At 54.7% G+C, this 16,041-nt stretch overlaps 6 protein-coding genes across 6 annotated transcripts; 3 read left to right on the plus strand and 3 right to left on the minus strand.

Moving 5' to 3' along the window:
- Nucleotides 1–2,751: 2,751 nt before the first annotated feature.
- On the plus strand, nucleotides 2,752–4,690 carry GLOTRDRAFT_113711 (aldehyde dehydrogenase). The gene is made up of 6 exons (XM_007863358.1): nucleotides 2,752–2,896; nucleotides 2,955–3,169; nucleotides 3,223–3,775; nucleotides 3,828–3,996; nucleotides 4,052–4,449; nucleotides 4,505–4,690. The coding sequence occupies exons 1-6, from the start codon at nucleotides 2,778–2,780 to the stop codon at nucleotides 4,551–4,553; spliced, it is 1,503 nt and encodes a 500-aa protein (XP_007861549.1). The 5' UTR covers nucleotides 2,752–2,777; the 3' UTR covers nucleotides 4,554–4,690.
- A 136-nt stretch (nucleotides 4,691–4,826) lies between these two features.
- GLOTRDRAFT_135837 (ras-domain-containing protein) lies at nucleotides 4,827–6,302 on the plus strand. The gene is made up of 3 exons (XM_007863359.1): nucleotides 4,827–4,960; nucleotides 5,019–5,132; nucleotides 5,192–6,302. Exons 1-3 carry the CDS (start codon nucleotides 4,895–4,897, stop codon nucleotides 6,137–6,139), a joined length of 1,128 nt encoding a protein of 375 aa, XP_007861550.1. The 5' UTR covers nucleotides 4,827–4,894; the 3' UTR covers nucleotides 6,140–6,302.
- Nucleotides 6,303–6,424: 122 nt separating this feature from the next.
- On the minus strand, nucleotides 6,425–7,883 carry GLOTRDRAFT_125084 (uncharacterized protein; the record flags this gene model as incomplete). The annotated part of the gene is made up of 5 exons (XM_007863360.1): nucleotides 6,425–7,021; nucleotides 7,072–7,203; nucleotides 7,255–7,442; nucleotides 7,495–7,708; nucleotides 7,767–7,883. The coding sequence occupies 5 exons, from the start codon at nucleotides 7,881–7,883 to the stop codon at nucleotides 6,425–6,427; spliced, it is 1,248 nt and encodes a 415-aa protein (XP_007861551.1).
- A 334-nt stretch (nucleotides 7,884–8,217) lies between these two features.
- GLOTRDRAFT_125085 (uncharacterized protein) lies at nucleotides 8,218–8,971 on the minus strand (the record flags this gene model as incomplete). Its single annotated transcript, XM_007863361.1, has 2 exons — nucleotides 8,218–8,817; nucleotides 8,873–8,971. 2 exons carry the CDS (start codon nucleotides 8,969–8,971, stop codon nucleotides 8,218–8,220), a joined length of 699 nt encoding a protein of 232 aa, XP_007861552.1.
- Nucleotides 8,972–11,229: 2,258 nt separating this feature from the next.
- On the minus strand, nucleotides 11,230–12,399 carry GLOTRDRAFT_30896 (uncharacterized protein; the record flags this gene model as incomplete). Its single annotated transcript, XM_007862031.1, has 4 exons — nucleotides 11,230–11,406; nucleotides 11,458–11,825; nucleotides 11,888–12,117; nucleotides 12,188–12,399. 4 exons carry the CDS (start codon nucleotides 12,397–12,399, stop codon nucleotides 11,230–11,232), a joined length of 987 nt encoding a protein of 328 aa, XP_007860222.1.
- A 1,594-nt stretch (nucleotides 12,400–13,993) lies between these two features.
- GLOTRDRAFT_30308 (uncharacterized protein) lies at nucleotides 13,994–14,938 on the plus strand (the record flags this gene model as incomplete). Its single annotated transcript, XM_007861998.1, has 4 exons — nucleotides 13,994–14,341; nucleotides 14,397–14,622; nucleotides 14,682–14,803; nucleotides 14,867–14,938. 4 exons carry the CDS (start codon nucleotides 13,994–13,996, stop codon nucleotides 14,936–14,938), a joined length of 768 nt encoding a protein of 255 aa, XP_007860189.1.
- Nucleotides 14,939–16,041: the final 1,103 nt, after the last annotated feature.

The following is a 16,041-nucleotide window of genomic DNA, read 5'->3' on the forward strand; positions in this document are numbered from 1 at the left end:
TGCTTTGAATGTTCGATATAAGAAGTCACTTGCCCCGGAGCACCCTAAATTGAGGAATTACAGTATTTTGGGCTTGAATTGCCTTCAGAAAATATGCATGGACTAGCTGTAGACTTTCTCATGGTTTCAGCTGCCATTTTATAGGAGATATATCTCAGAGAACGATGGACGGGTTGAGTATTAGTATGGCCCCGGAGGGGCCGGACAAATTCGATTTTAGTAGTATTTACACTCGGATTTTACGGTAAAACATGCAATCAGTCACTCACTAGCTGCTTTGTTCCTACTTCGGGGCTCTGAGGGCGATTTGTGGAGCATAGGCCCGAGAGTAACGCAGATTTCGGTCCCAAGGGCCTCAAAGCCACAACTGCCACATGGCTCTCTGAGCCAATCCCAATTTTTCTTTTTTCTTTTTCTTTTTATTTTATTTTATTGCAACTCTATCATTATCGAGCCGTAATAACTCTTTGTTATCCTCCACCACCGTCTTTCGTTATGGACTGCAAGCTCTTCCTATGGTAAAGGGAAACTCAGGTACCTCTCGGGCATCGGTCGGGTCAAGCCCTCAGAAAGAGCAGAAATTTTTGGGTACTTGACTATTGTTGTAGGATATCTCCCCCAGTTTCTTCCGCTCGTCCGACATACCCGCCTACGCAGGGCACAATGAGTTGATGGTCCCTTCGGTGGGCTACCATGCTAATGGTACGATATGGTTACTCTTCGCGTCCTCGATGGCATTGCAGCATTACTTCACTGCAGCGTACTCACTGCCGAACTCATGTAACTTTTTGCGGCCCACTGGAGCTGCAATGGTACGTCTTCGCCCGACCACCGTCTATAGCTACTGCAAATCGCGCAGCAATAGAAGGAACGGACAGTATTGAATATTTATACGAAGCCCGGGCGAAGATACGATGACACGTCGGACATCATCTGGAATCCCTTTGCGGCGGAGAACACCCACCCATCGTGAGTACTGCAATTTCCTGTACGGCTGGTCGCGGCGGGTGCGCTCGGATGCCCATAGCATCACACGCTGTAATCCCCTTCGCACTGGTCTCCGAGCACCCCCGAGTGCACTTTGCTTCTTTCTTGTCTCTGTGCGCGGATCCTTGCTGAAATCAAGCTCCCGGGCAAGGTTAGGAGGAATCAAACGACGATCCAGGATGGTATCCACTGTCGACCGTGGGGTTAGGTCTTTTAAGTGCTTTTGTATCACGGTTTATCTCCGGGTCTCGTCTGGAGTCCGACGTTCGGACACAGAGGTCGAAGCTGCGTGCAGCGTCATCAAGACACTCGTGTATCTCGATCTCATCCGGGATGCTCTATCTTAGCTCTATCTACTTAGCGGTGCTCGTCGAATGGCCGTGATGGGATCGCCGGTTGCTTCAGTTCACGCTTCGACCGGCGTGAGCTTGACTCCCGCATAGCTATCGTCCAATCAGCCTGCACCACCCGATCCAGAATTAAGGGAGCCTCCTGTCGCCGGTCCGCACCACTTGCGCGTTCGGGAATCTATGGTCTCTGCCCAAAGACGAAATGCTTCCGTCTTCATGCCTCACGCTCAATACGCCATCCAACCTCCGCTGAGGCCGCTCATTGTAATGCTCCTTACACTTGCGAAATACTCTGCAGTGTAGTTGGCGCGTCTCGAGGTAGTTCTCTATCTCATTTATTCCTACACGGCTTCTAATTTCGCTGGCTTATCAAGCGCATCCTCAGGAGCTCCACGCTCGCGCGGTAGATATTGCTCCTGTACTAGTAGGGACTCGTCCATGGCCTGGACCCCTTCTAACATGGAATCTGCCTGAAATACGGAAACTCAGTCCTACGGTGATGTGCTCCTTGTTACATGACGGATACGGCTGTCACGTTGGGACCGTCTCGATGCACGTCTGTGCTGTGGAGGTGGTGACATACAGATCAAGACCCCAAAGTTGGAGTAAACAGCTAACATGACATGGTCCAGGGCTCATCGCTCAGCGCGCTTAGCACTCGTGACACAGTTCACCGACGTCTCGGATGCTGCTGTTCCCCGATCGAAATGTAAGCCTCTTTGCGCAATCAGACGTCGTGCGCCGCGATCGCCAAGGGCGTGAATTGCATTGATGTAGGGGGGAAGGCGCCCGTCGAGGATGGAATTTGTCTTTCTTTGAGTGGGTCATATCGGATGGCCTAATGGTGGCGTCAGGGATGTCCATGCCCCGTGCGCGAGGAAGACAGTCCAGAGGCGTCCTTGCCACCGTTAGTCTCCGAACTTTTGTGCCATGGCGAGACATTCGACCCCGCATAAGCCCCCGCGGGGGCACGAGATAATGGGCTCTTCGTTTCCGAAATCTGTAATTTAGAAAGCGGATCACTTGATACCGATCACTTATCTTGATGCGGGGCCCCGCGGGCAGGGGCACCCTCTTCCTCCAGTCGTTCACTTCTGCTCCGCAGTACTAGTGCAGCTCCCCCTGCAGCGTCAACCCACTGACGTCTCTTCTACACTACGGCTATGAACATTCTGGAAGAGAATTGCAGTCTAAATCAAGAGAACGACTTGCTCAGGACGCTTACTAGCGTTGGGAAGGGAGGAAACGAAAATGACCTATGACACGCCTCACAGGGTCATCTGACAAACCAACTCCCCAGAAACAGGATTCTCCGGGGCGCCTTTCCGATAGCAAGAGTGCATCTTTTACCCGCCCGCGGCACGCACGACGACTCTGCACGTATATAAGGTCGTCGTCCGGCCCCACATCCGGCCAGACTTGCCCAATCGCCTATTCACCATGCCCAGCACATTCACGCACGAGTTCAACACCCCTGTCTACAAGGGCAAGTCGTCCTTCAACACCGGGCTCTTCATTGACGGCAAGTTCGTCGACGGCCAGGATGGCGAGACCATTGAGTGAGCACAGTGTGATATGACAGAAGACATCTATCGTTAATCAACATCACATCAACAGCGTCATCAACCCTACGAATGGCAAGGTAATCACAAAGGTGTCGGCGGGCACTGCAAAAGATGTCGACATTGCCGTCGCGGCGGCACAGAAGGCGTTCGATACCGTGTGGGGTCTGAACTGCGCCGGCGCCGTGCGGGGCAAGCTCCTCGGCAAGCTCGCCGATCTCATGGAGGAGCACGCCGACGAGCTCGCTGCACTCGAGGCACTCGATAACGGTGTGCACTCAACTAAGTAAATTATCCACAACCCGCTCATATATCCACTGCAGGCAAAACCTTCGGCTGGGCGAAGAACAGCGACGTCGTCGCCTCGGTGGGCTGCATCCGGTATTACTCCGGCTGGGCAGACAAGCACTCGGGGAAGGTCATCGAGACGGACGAGAACAAGCTCGCGTACACGCGCAACGAGCCAATCGGCGTCGTCGGCCAGATCATCCCCTGGAACTTCCCGCTCATGATGCTCTCGTGGAAGCTCGGGCCCGCGCTCGCGACCGGGTGCACGATCGTGCTCAAGCCGTCCGAGTTCACGCCGCTCACGGCGCTGCGCATGTGCGAACTCATCCAGAAGGCGGGCTTCCCGCCCGGCGTCGTCAACATCGTCAACGGCTTGGGTACCACCGTCGGCCAGGCGATCGCGGAGCACCCCAAGATCGAGAAGGTCGCGTTCACGGGGAGCACGCTGGTCGGAAGGAAGATTATGGAGGCGGCGGCGAAGACGAACTTGAAGAAGGTCACGCTCGAGCTCGGAGGGAAGAGCCCGAATATCATCTTCAACGATGCGGACTTGGAACAGGCCGTCAACTGGGCTGTCCACGGTATCTTGTGAGTCTTGCTGTCCCTCCACCGACGGTGCTACAGCTGACCATGTGTGCAGCTGGAATCACGGTCAGGCATGCTGTGCTGGGTCTCGCATATTCGTCCAGGAGGGTATCTACCAGGAGTTCCTGACGCGGTTCACGGAAAAGGCCAAGTCGCTCAAGATTGGCGACCCCTTCGAGCCTGATGCGTATCAGGGCCCGCAGGTCTCGCAGACCCAATACGACGTGAGTGTCATCACGCCTCTCATGTATGAAACGGGCGTCTCACTCGGCCCTTCAGCGTATTATGGGCTACATCAACTCGGGCAAGGAGCAGGGCGCGAAGCTGCACCTGGGCGGCGAGCGCCACGGCAACGAGGGCTACTTCATCAAGCCGACGATCTTCACGGACACGAAGCCGAACATGAAGATCGTGCAGGAGGAGATCTTCGGGCCCGTCGGCGTTGTGATCAAGTTCACCGACGAGGACGACATCATCCGCCAGGCGAACGACACCGTGTACGGCCTCGCCGCGGCGGTGTTCACGCAGAACATCAACCAAGCGATCGAGACGGCGCACCGCCTCCATGCTGGGACTGTCTGGATTAACTGCGCGAACCAGCTCCACCCGCAGATTCCGTTCGGCGGGTTCAAGCAGAGCGGGATTGGGCGTGAGCTCGGCGAGTATGCTTTGGCAAAGTGAGTGCTTCTGCGTTTGGCTATGGTGCGCCTGGGTGATTGACACGCATTTCAGCTACTCCAATGTCAAGGCTGTCCACGTGAACCTTGGCCACAAGATGTGAGGGGCTTCACATGTGGCTGGTATTTCGCTCTTCTTGGAGGTTGTGAGGATGTACGGATACCTATGGGAGATCAAAATATTTGTATCAATTATACTTGCTTATGTACCTACCACTTTATACATTTCTCGTTGCTCTGATATCGTTGTCCCTTTACTGGGGAGAGATGTGATATGCTTTTCTGCAGTGCGAGTGCTTCAGCCACAGTGCCTCGGCAACTTCCGCACTCCCAGTTACGGGCAGGTTGCCGTATCTGTCTTGCTACAATCCACTCTTCCCGCAGATCCCGCCGCCGGACGCCCTCAAACTCGAGCTAATGGGCACACGACCGTGCGGGACCATTCATGCGTACGGTTAAAGTCGTCGTTATAGGCGCGTCCGGCGTAGGAAAGACTAGTCTCCGTGGACAGGTGGGTTACAGGGTGCACGATAGCGGAACTGGAGCTGAAGCGATTGGGATGCGCGCAGTATATATCAGGGCGGTTTTCGACTGGGTACCGAGCTACCATCGGCGCGGATTTTATTAGCAAGACTCTGCCTCACTATGCGCACCCAGATGAGAATGTTACGCTGCAGATTTGGGTGCGTAACTATCGCTCGTGCCGCTACGCAAGCACTCACCGGCTCCTCGATTCGCACAGGACACCGCTGGCCAAGAACGCTTCTCCTCCCTCTCCTCCGCCTTCTTCCGCGGCGCCGACGCCGCGATTCTCGTGTTCGACGTGAACCACCCGCAGACGCTCGACGCGCTGCGCAAGTGGTGGGACGAGTTCAAGGAGAAGGCCCCGCTGCGGGATGACGAGGTGGACGAGTTTTGCTGCGTGGTCGTGGGGAACAAGGTCGACCTGGTCGGAGGGGAGCCAGAGGCGCAGGGGAAGGTGAGCGAGCTGGATGCGCTGAGGTTCATGGACGAGATCATCCCTCCCTCGGAGCCGGACTCGGATGATACACTACAATCGCATCCGCTCGAGTTCCCCCATAGCATCGGCGACGGCAGCGTCAAAGGCACCGGGCCCACCAACTCTATCGAAATCACCGACCATCGGCGCCGGCACTCGCATAGCCCCACGCACCTGCTCTCCAAGTCGCGCTCGCGCAGCCGCTCGTCGAAGTTCCTCGCGGGGACGGTGACGACGACGCACACCACGCTCAGCATCTACCACACGCCATCCTCCTCGCTCTTTGACGCATACGAGTCCGCGCGGTCCTCGCCCGCGCCGTCGAGCTCGCCAGCAGAGTCCGTCAGCAGCTCCCTCCGCTCGCGCAAGCTGAGTAATCTGTCGATGTCTACCACATCGTCTGCACCGACGATCACGCCCAGTCTCTTCGCGCACCAGCAACACCAGCAGCACCGCCCCCCGCCGCCCGAGAGGAAACCGAAGCTCTTCTTCACGTCGGCGAAGACGGGGGAGGGCGTCCCGGACGTGTTTGAGTACATCGCGCGACGGGTCGTGAGGAGGTGGGAGTACGAGGAGGCGGTGGAGAGCCGCGTGATGCACATGCAGGAGCCCAGTGAGTCCACCACAGTCAGACTGGATGAGGGAAGGCCGAGGAAGGGGCTCAGCGGGAAGAGTTGTTGTTCGTCGTAGATATCGGGTTCAGGGCCACTGATTTATTGGGTTGCTGTTATACATATTTCTATCCTTATCCGCTACTTGTACGTACGCATGCTTTGGACCTCATCAGTACATGTTCTTTTACACTGACGACACCATTGGGGAATATCTGGTATCAAGTTCAACATCCCTTTGGAATGGGTCTGATAGAGTGTGAAAAGATACCGCTGCTGCGCCACCCCTTTAGTTCGTCGGTGAATCGAAGCGATGCTTGCAACGCCGGGGCAGACTTGGGAATTCCGGGTAGTCAGGCACTATTCACGGGGATGTCTCTGGGTCGGCGACGCAGGCTCTCGTCCACTGTTCAATGTCTCGGTTCCGAAGCTGGCGTTCGGCCTGCTCTCGCTGGGCGGCTTGCATCATCCAGAGTCGGAACACGTAGTCTTCGGCTTCTCCAGGGGTGAATCGTACATATCCTCCTTCATCACCTTCGGGTGTGACCTGCGTAGAGGAGGGTTGCCCATAGCGCTCGTCATCAACATTTTCGTGATCAGCTATGGTTGGTGGGATGTCAGATAGCCCGCCTTCCTGAGATTGTGGCTTGGGTCGGAACCAAGGGGCATTCGTATCTCGCCATGCCTGGGCAGAACCAAATGCCTCAAGGACAGAAATACCGTAGACATAATGGAGAAGCTCGGGGTGAGGCAAGTCAGACTGATTCAACTCCTGGAAACACCCATCTGCACTCAGCACATCAGAGGCAAGGAGACGTTGGATCAATAGGACGTCTCGCGAATTGACAACGTGGAGATTTTGCAGGATGTAACGACAGCCTGTCGGATAATTGTAACCCAGCGGACCAGACCTGAGAGGGTTTGCAGCAATGTCATCGCATTGCAGTACGGGATTTGGGGTCTGGAAGATGCTGAGTGGCATATCAGAGCCACAAAGTTGAACAGACATACAAAAAGCACAGCAAGCTGTTTCTTGTCCAGCAGCCGGTGTAGGTCTGCCTGGCAGATGAAGCCGTTCTGTATATCATTGATATCGTACAGCGACGGCGTCATGGACCGCGCATGAGCGATGGCATGTAGCCACTTTTGCACGGTGTAAGCTCTCTACCGGCGCCAGAAGCAGAAGTATCTTACCTCGGTTCCGCGAGCGAAAGGAATGATGTGTCGGGCTTCCCCCGTCCATCCCGTGAAAATGCATACACAGTCACGCCTCTGTAGATCTTCTCGGAAGGTGGTGACTCTTCTGTCTAATGGATTTGTACGCCCGGACTGGCTGCGATGTGCGAGCACATCAGCATCGACGGTAGCACTCGGCACGAAGTCTACGACAACTCAGCAATGTACGGTGAGTTTCCGGGCCAGCTTTGAGCTTACCAGGGACTGCGAGACGGATCTCATCATCCTCGTTGACTGTCTCCTCATCTCGCAGTGGGGTACACTCAGAATCTCGTGAAAGCTGGCCTTCCACACCGTATAACGCCCAACCGACGTATCTGAGCCATTTCACCCGGATTTTTGCAGAGTGACTGTATTCTTTCGAGCGGAATTTGAAGGAGGATAGGGACCGAGCCAGCGGGTGGAGGTAGAACTATCGTGACCATGGTGGTAGTACTGGGAATGCGTAGAGTCCGTCAGCAGCTGCCTACTCCGCTCGCGTAATGATCCGTAGACTGTCGATGTCTGCGACCTCGTCCGCGGAGGAGGCCCAAGCTGTTCACGTCGGCAAAGACGGGGGAGGGTGTGCCAGACGTGTTTGAGTACATCGCGCGACTGTGGTAAGAAGGTCGGAGTACGAGGCGGTGGAGAGCCTCACGATGCACATATGTGCAGGAGCCTAGTGAGTCGACTACTATCAGGCTGGATGAGGGCTTGGCGGAAGTTGTTGTTCGTAGCCTGATTTATTATGCTACTGTTATACATGCTCCTATTATTCCTCTCTCTTGTACATACCCGTGAACCTCATTAGTTACATTTTCCTTTGCACTGATGATGTCACATGGGAATACAAACGTACCCCTTTGGACTGACACTAGGGCACTACTTCCTTGGTGTTTGGGGAATGTAACAACATTGGGACAAAACATGGTTTATGAGACCTCACGGCGTGCTTGCTGCCAAATCTCTGGCCCACTGAGCAATATCATTGCGCTCCTGGCGCTCAGCCTCCTCTTGCTGGGCGAGTCGTATCATTGAAAGTCGGAACACAAAGTCCTCGGCTTCCTCAGCTGTGATCCTTACAAATCCTTGTTCATCGGCCTTGGGTGCAGGCGGGTGACTGCCCTGCATGGGCGAGGCCTGTGCAAAACGCTTGTCATGAGTAGTTTCGTGATCAGTCATGGTTTGTGATATATGAGACTGCCTGAATGCCTGAGATTGTCCCTTGGGTCGGAACCATGGGGCATTCGCATTTTGCCATGCTGAGGCAGAACCAAATGCCTCAAGGACAGAAAGGCCGTAGACATAATGGAGCAGACCGGGATGCGGCAACTTATGCCGATCCAGCTCCCGAAACCATCCGTCCAAGCTTTTTGACACAATGTTGTGAAGTCGATCCTGCCAGAAACAAACATCTGGCTCATTGAGAATGTTCAGATTTTGCAGGGTGTAACAACAGAACGAGGGATATTCGCGGCCCCGTGGCTTGGGAACATCAGCCCTTGAAGGAACATCGTCGCAGTCGAGTATGGGATTTGGTGTCTGGAAGGTGCTGGTTTCATACATATCAAAGAGCCATAAGGTCGGTCAGACGTACATAAAGCACAGCGAGCTGTTTCTTGTCCAGTAGTCGGTGTAGGTCTCCCTGGCACATGAAGCCGTTCTGTTTATCGTTGATATCCTGCAGCGACGGCATCATGGAACGCATTTGGACGATGGCTTGGAGCCACTTTTGCACGATATAAGCTCTACCGGCGCCAGAAACAGAGGTATCTTACCTCGGTCCCGCGAGCAAAAGGGATTATGTGTCGGGCCTCGCCTGTATATCGCGTGAAGATGCATTCACCATCACGCCTCTGCAGCTCTTGTCGGAAAGCCGCGACTATGCTGTCTGATCAATCGGTATGGCCTGACTGGCTGCCGCGAGCGAGCACGTCGACATCAACGGTAGCACTCGGCATAAAGTCTACAGTAATTCAACGTATAGCAGTCTCCTGATAATACTTGAGCTTACTTGGAACTGTGAGACGTATCTCGTCATCCTCATTCAGTGGATGACTTCCCGTAACGCTAAATCCTTATTTTCCCTATTTCTAAGGCGTTGTCAGCGAAGTGGTCACACCGAGTGATCGATTTTGATGGGATAAATATGGGGAAATAGAGATGGTCTCTAAACCGTGGGGACACTTCGCTGCTGCGAGACGCAGGACGCTGCTGGAGCGAAGAAGCACGAGATTCATCCAAATATGGAGACGCTCACGAGGCATCAATGCTAGCCGACGCTAAGTGAGTGTTAGCCGACTCTAAGCGAGGATTTAGAGACGTTCAGCATTTTACAGAGGGGTAGGGACCCCTCTGTAAAGTCCAGGATTTAGAGACGCCTTTGCTTGACGACCGCCATCAACAAAACGTTACCATGGAAAGCGTGACAATTCGGCATCCCGGCACGATCACATCGGGGCCAGATTTTAGGGATTTAGGGACGAAATTTTAGAAAAAATAGCGATTTAGCGTTACGGGAAGTCATCCAGTGTGTCCTCATCTCGCAAGGGGATAGACTCGGGACCTCGGAAAAGGTGGCCTTCCACACCATACAACGTCCAACCGACTTATCTCAGCCATTTAACTGGATATTTGCAGAGTAGCTGCATCCTTGCGAGAGGAATGCGAAGCAGGAGATCGGAATGCGAGCCTGAGGGGTAAGGCATAGCTATGGTGACCATACTAGTCCACTAGGGGCAGTACTGCGTGTTTACTGTTATATAGTGCCTGCAGTGGCCCTATGCCCGATCCTGGCTCCTAAGCGAGCGAATGAAAGCCTGACCGTGAGAACTGAAGTGGGCAGCTTGGTCAATGGGACCGGGTTGACGAGCGTCAGGCTGGAGGACTGCACAGTGACACAACTCGCATTTGAAATAATAAGAAAGACGGGAGCGAATCGTACAGTAACAGACGATAACTAGTAGGACATCCATATCAACCCAGCTTCTTCTCGTCGGCTTTTTCCATACCCACGTAAACGGGTACTTCTATCACAGGAGTCCCACCATTATCTGACGCCTTCTCCACATCATCTGCGGCAGAAGATGCAGACGACGCTGTCTCCTGGGTCAGCTGCTCCCAGGACCAGGTTTTGTCTACATTATCCAACGGCCGAATTTTGCAGAGCACCACATACACGACAAAGGTCGTGGACGTGCTGACAAGCCAGCCGAGGTCATTCAGCTTGACCGCACCTGCTGGGACCGCCACCCCGAACGTGCCCACGAATCCCACAAATGGCAGCATCATGCTATGTACAGACACGAGTAAGTGAAGGACTGCAGGGCAGCTGCGAGACGACTGGCTGTGACTGACCCGCACACATACGCCAAGACGGCGTTCAGGTTGAACCCGTGCGTGTACATGTACGCACTCCCCGGCGCCGAGGTGTACAGCTGGGATACGTCGATATTGCCCTTGCGCACGATCCAGTAGTCGCTGATCATGATTGCAGCAGTAGGGCCTTGAAAGGAAGGTATCTTATTCTGTATAAGCTGCATGGACTCTGGGAAACTCACCCATGAATATCCCGTATCCTCCCAAGAAAGCCTAGGAAAATCCTCAGATACCCGACAGAAGTTCCTTGGCACAGGAGACACACCAAGAACCCATGCGCCGATCCGAGAATCTTCCACGGCACCAGTCCAAACGCCACCACACAGCAGAAGAACATGCCCCGCGTGATATTGAACCACCGCGGGAAGAGCGCGGTCGAGTCGCTGCCGAAGGGGAGGAGGTTCGCGCCGACGAGCGCGCCGAGCGTGAAGAGCGCGGTCGAGAACGCGAGGAGGAAGACGGCGAAGCGCGCTTGCGGCGTCCAGGAGTGCGCGAGGATCGCATCGAGGAGGTCCCACTGGTTCCAGAGCGTCACGCCCCATGCGCGCTGGATGGCGGAGGTGCCGAAGATGCCTATCATGCCGCCCTACCAGTTTCGTATGTGGCAGTGAGATATGTGCGGGTGGAAGATGAAGAGGGGAGGGAACGCACCAGGGTGGCGGGGATGGGCACGAGGAGGATGTGCGTCCAGAAGGTCGCTTTGGGGCTGGTTGCGTACCTCGAGAAATCCGGCATGTTGGCTATGAAAGTTGACTGCGGGTCATAATTTCATCAGTTCTCTAGACAAGCGGGCACATCACTAACCCAATTCCCCATCGACGAGTTCACAGAGCTGACAAAGAGCCATCCCAGGACGGCACCTCGGGGCACCTTCGTCCCTTCATCAGCAAGCTGCAACGTCCCCGCTAGCTTTCCCCTGCTCTGTACGAGGCAGTAGATGAGCAGACCGAGTACGCTCGGCGGGAGCACGACTGCCTTGAAGTGGTACAGCCACCGGAGGCGATTCGGGCGGAACCCGCAGAAGGGGAGCGTGATGAGCCAGAAGAGGAAGTACCCGAGGAAGCGCTGGACTGTCGTCCCTGTGGAGGCGGGAAAGTGTGCGGGGAGGTCTGTCCAGCGGTGCCCGAAGACGCATGTGAGCATCGTGGAGACGTAGGCGCCGCCCTGGAATACTGGCGGAGAGCGAGGGTGTGAGCATGGGATGGGTGAGAGTGGAGGAAGGGAATGGACGAACGGATGACGGAGACCCAGAGCATCGCACAGAACCCGCGGCACGCGACGGGCCAGTAGTGGCCGTACATGCCAAAGCAGCTCCTGGCCACGACGGGGTAGCCGATGTGGTAGCTCGCCGCTGCGCGCGAGTTGAACGCCATGCAAGTGCCGGAGATGACCGCGGCGCAGAGGATCACAAGCGAGGCTTGGTACCAGTTGAGCCCGATTGCGACCACACTCGAGCCCAACGTCCTCGGTAAGCGTATGTCAGTTGGTCATATGGACAATAAACTTGAAGGCATAGATGGAGTTATTGACGCACCAGTTCCCGAACCCCATGCCGAACCAGAAGATGCAGAAGTTGTACCACCGCCAGTTGATCATGCTCGGCGGAGAGGGCTTCAGGTCCTCGTTCGACCAAGGGTGTTGCGTGACATGAGCATTCCCCTCCGTACAGACGTACTGGAGGAAGGACTCTTTCGACGCCGTCGCGTGCCGGAGCCGCTGCGCCCACTCGCGTACCGCATTCCGCATCTTGCAGAGGTAGACTCGAAGAACGAGGGCGTGTGTAGAACCTCGGGCCCACTGGTGTTGCGTAGACGCCTGCCGCCCTTAGTTATAGAGGTTCAGTGGAGCGGCATCTTATCGACGGAAAGAAGTCGGATTTGGTCTTTATCTTTGGAAACTCTATCTGGACCTGCAGAAGATAAGTACCAAGACATTGATGAAGAAGCAATGACGATCCCGTGCAGGGTAGGATTAGCGATATTTATAGAAGCACGAGTATCACTATACTGTGCCACAACAAACGCTATCGTTCCGACCTGTGTCAGCGGGAGTGTCAGTTAGTACCTCCCTGCCAGGCACACATTCGGGCGGCGCGATATGGTATATGACGAGGTGGCACAGTGTATGGAACGTAGCAAATTGACGTAAGACTCACAGCTAAAACAAACAATGGGTTGCCGCGAAGGTAGGGGGAAACGGAAAGGAAATTCAGCACCAGCTTCCGTTCAGCATCCCCCCCTGTAGGAAGCGCACCAGATAGTAGAGCGCCTGCTGGGTACTTCATTCCGAGCACGATGGGTCAATGGGAACCGTTATCCGAGCAGTGCATGAGTCAGTATAGCCTGCCTTACTCTTTAACCCTAGCAGAAACCCTAAATCAAACGCATGAGCCCAAGGATCACCGCCCTGATTGCTCCTAACCTTGCGCAAGGCCAGCAGATTCATCGGATCCGCTTGTAGAACCAACGTGGAAGCACTTCCGGAAGAGGTTCTCTGTAAAACTTGAGAGGTCCCGCGGCGCGCGATAACGACTTGCTAAGCTCGAGCTCCAACCCCCGAATGCGAAGTAATACCACAAGTCTATCTTGGTCTTGTCAATCGTCTCAAGTCTTCTGACGGACGTCTTCGATGATGGCACGAGCGCTATGCAGCATCGTATTCGTATACCTAAACATCCGTATTCGCTTACAGAGGTCGGTACAAGCAGAGTTCAGTCTTGCTTATGTTTGCAGATTGAGCATCAAGCGCGGTACTTGTTATGCGGCTTCAACGCGGTCCAAAACTTCCAGGAGAAAACACAAGCGTCTCAGAGAGGCTCCACCATCAACAAGACTGATTTGTCTCTCGAGCTATGTGCCGCAAAGGCATGAGGAACAACGGTGTGGCAAGGAGGTCCTGCAGGAGGCAGGTACGGAAAGCCCAGTTGCCGCCACCGGCAAGCACGTGACTGGTCCCCTGCAGAGCGCCTCGACTTGCACTGGGACGGTTTGCAACGTCCAGACCGCCACTGGACGCTCCTCGACTCCTCCATCCACTCCTGCGAGGCTCTCGACCGGGAGCGCGCAGGATCAAGCACCATGGGGACCCTCCTCAATGTTGACAGTTGTCGACCCGACCTGTCCGATGTCCTTTGAAATTTCGTCCGGTTCCGTGTTTTAAATCGCTGCGTTCCGCGGGCTCCTATTTCGAATCCGAATTTCTGCAGACCGACCCATCCCAGGAAGCGTGGCCTTTGCCCATCATAAAACGCCCACCCTCGACATTTGTAATGGAGCCTACGTTCCTGAAGGTCACCGCGGACGAAGAGATTTCGTGCCCCTACGTCCCCGTCCGCAACAGCATGCCGTCCAGCGAGTGGTACTCTGATGCCTCGAGCTCGTCACACACGCTCACCGCTGAGTCGTCCGAGAAGCGCCAGTCCACATCCTCGCCTCCCTCAAGTAACCACGAGAGCCCCAAGTGCCCCGTCGTGTTCACACAGGAAGTCGACCCCCTCCTCCTGCGCAAGTCGCTCGATGACCGCGTCGCGTACCTCACCGACTTCCTCGGCTTTACGTCGGACGACTCGGACATCATCACCAAGGTCGCGCCGTTTGTCAACGACCTCATCCCCGAGATGGTGGACGATATGTACGCGAAGCTGTTCGAGTTCGATATCACCAAGCGGGTGTTCATGACCAGGAATCAGGTGCGTTCGCTCGCTTTTTCTTCAAGGTGCCGGGTACTGAGATCGAAACGTGCAGGGCTTTGACGGACCACTGCCCTCCCGTCTGGAAGACCTCACTCTCGACAGTCCCCAGATCAAGTTCCGCAAGGTTTTCATGAAGTCATGGGCTCGCCGCGTCCTCACCTCCGACTACACCTCCGGCAAGACATGGGCCTACATGGACAAGGTCGGCATCATGCACACTGGCGTCTCGCCCTTCAAGCACCAGCGCACCATGGGCATCAAGCCTCTGAACGTACCATGTTAGTCTCCTCGCGTTTGCCCGTGCTCGGGACGACGGTTAACTGGGCGTCCTATCTAGATCGTGATATTGGCTTAACGCTGGGATGGGTGCAGAGCATCCTGCAGACGGGGATTCTGCGAGTCCCGGAGTCGGATCTCAGCATGGAAGACAAAATCGCTGCTATCACCGCCATCAACAAGGTACGACAGCGTCTTCTATGCATCCTCTCTCGCTCATGCTCACCTCGCCCTTTCCTTCCGCAGGTAATTTGGATACAGAACGATCTGTTCTCGCGGCATTACACTAACGAGGAGGAATCGGGTGAAGCGATATGATATGACAAGCTTGGCTTGCGGGAGGTCAGGGTATTACATGACTACGTACCAGCATAATCAAGAGATCCACGTGTATCCCCGTATTATTTATTTGTTTGTAGCTAGGAGTACTGAGATCGAGTAATCTGTATCGACGTTCTTCTCAATATCAACTTTGTGACCACTCTGCCCAGGAGCTTCTGCGGCCAATCAGAAGCCCAGTTGGCGTCACGCCGGTGGCACTGATGCGATTGCAGAGGCTCGAGCGCAATTCTGAGGAACACTAGGTCCACATGAATATTGCGTCCATATAGACTGACCAGCTTCGAATTGCGCGTAGGGCGGATGAGTCTCATCAACGAGAGGTCCAGATCCCACGCGAAAGCTGCAGCCTGAGTTCTCGCCGTTCGGCACGTCTTCAGTGATACCTTGTTTCTACGCACAACGATCCGGCAAAGAGAGCATACTACATAGCATCTGTAATTACCCGGGGAAAAGCATACTTGCCTCCCAACTCGCCGGCTTGCATAGTGAACATCGACGATTAAGCCTGATTGGAGGTGCGGTAAGTAATAGAAGGAAAGCCCGCAGCTGAAGGTCCAAGGGCAATACGGTGGCCGAGAGCCGCCAGGTCTAAGTCACGCGTGACCAATGCGCTGTGAGTTGCTGACGTTGTGCTTACAGTTTGAAGACCCCGGATACCTTGCCAGTGCAGCGGTGTGACGGCCCTTTTAAGTACTCTTTGCAACCTTTTATTCTGCTCCTCCACTGTGAATGTAGTCGAAGCTTTTCCATTGAATCTAGTAATACATATTTTCTACTAATTTCTGTTTTCTTGGGTGTTAGGTGCTTGCAGTAATTTACCCACTCGAGTGTAGACATAGAGGCCCGAGGGATCACTAACGGGATGGTTGTATAGTGTTGTTTTGCCGGCGGCCCTAGTTTAAGTCTCCCGAGAACCCCTTCCTGTATAGAGACGCCTGCGCTCACTCGGAGTGCTACCTGGTGGCCGGGTAACAGACAATATCATTACTGGACCAGGTTTGAGGCTTCGCGGCACCGTTTTGATATTGTTCTGGGTCGTCCACTTAGATTCAGTCCTTCTGAGCCGCCCTTCACAACAT

The sequence above is a fragment of the Gloeophyllum trabeum genome (assembly GCF_000344685.1).
Source record: "Gloeophyllum trabeum ATCC 11539 unplaced genomic scaffold GLOTRscaffold_00001, whole genome shotgun sequence".
Classification (NCBI taxonomy): domain Eukaryota; kingdom Fungi; phylum Basidiomycota; class Agaricomycetes; order Gloeophyllales; family Gloeophyllaceae; genus Gloeophyllum; species Gloeophyllum trabeum.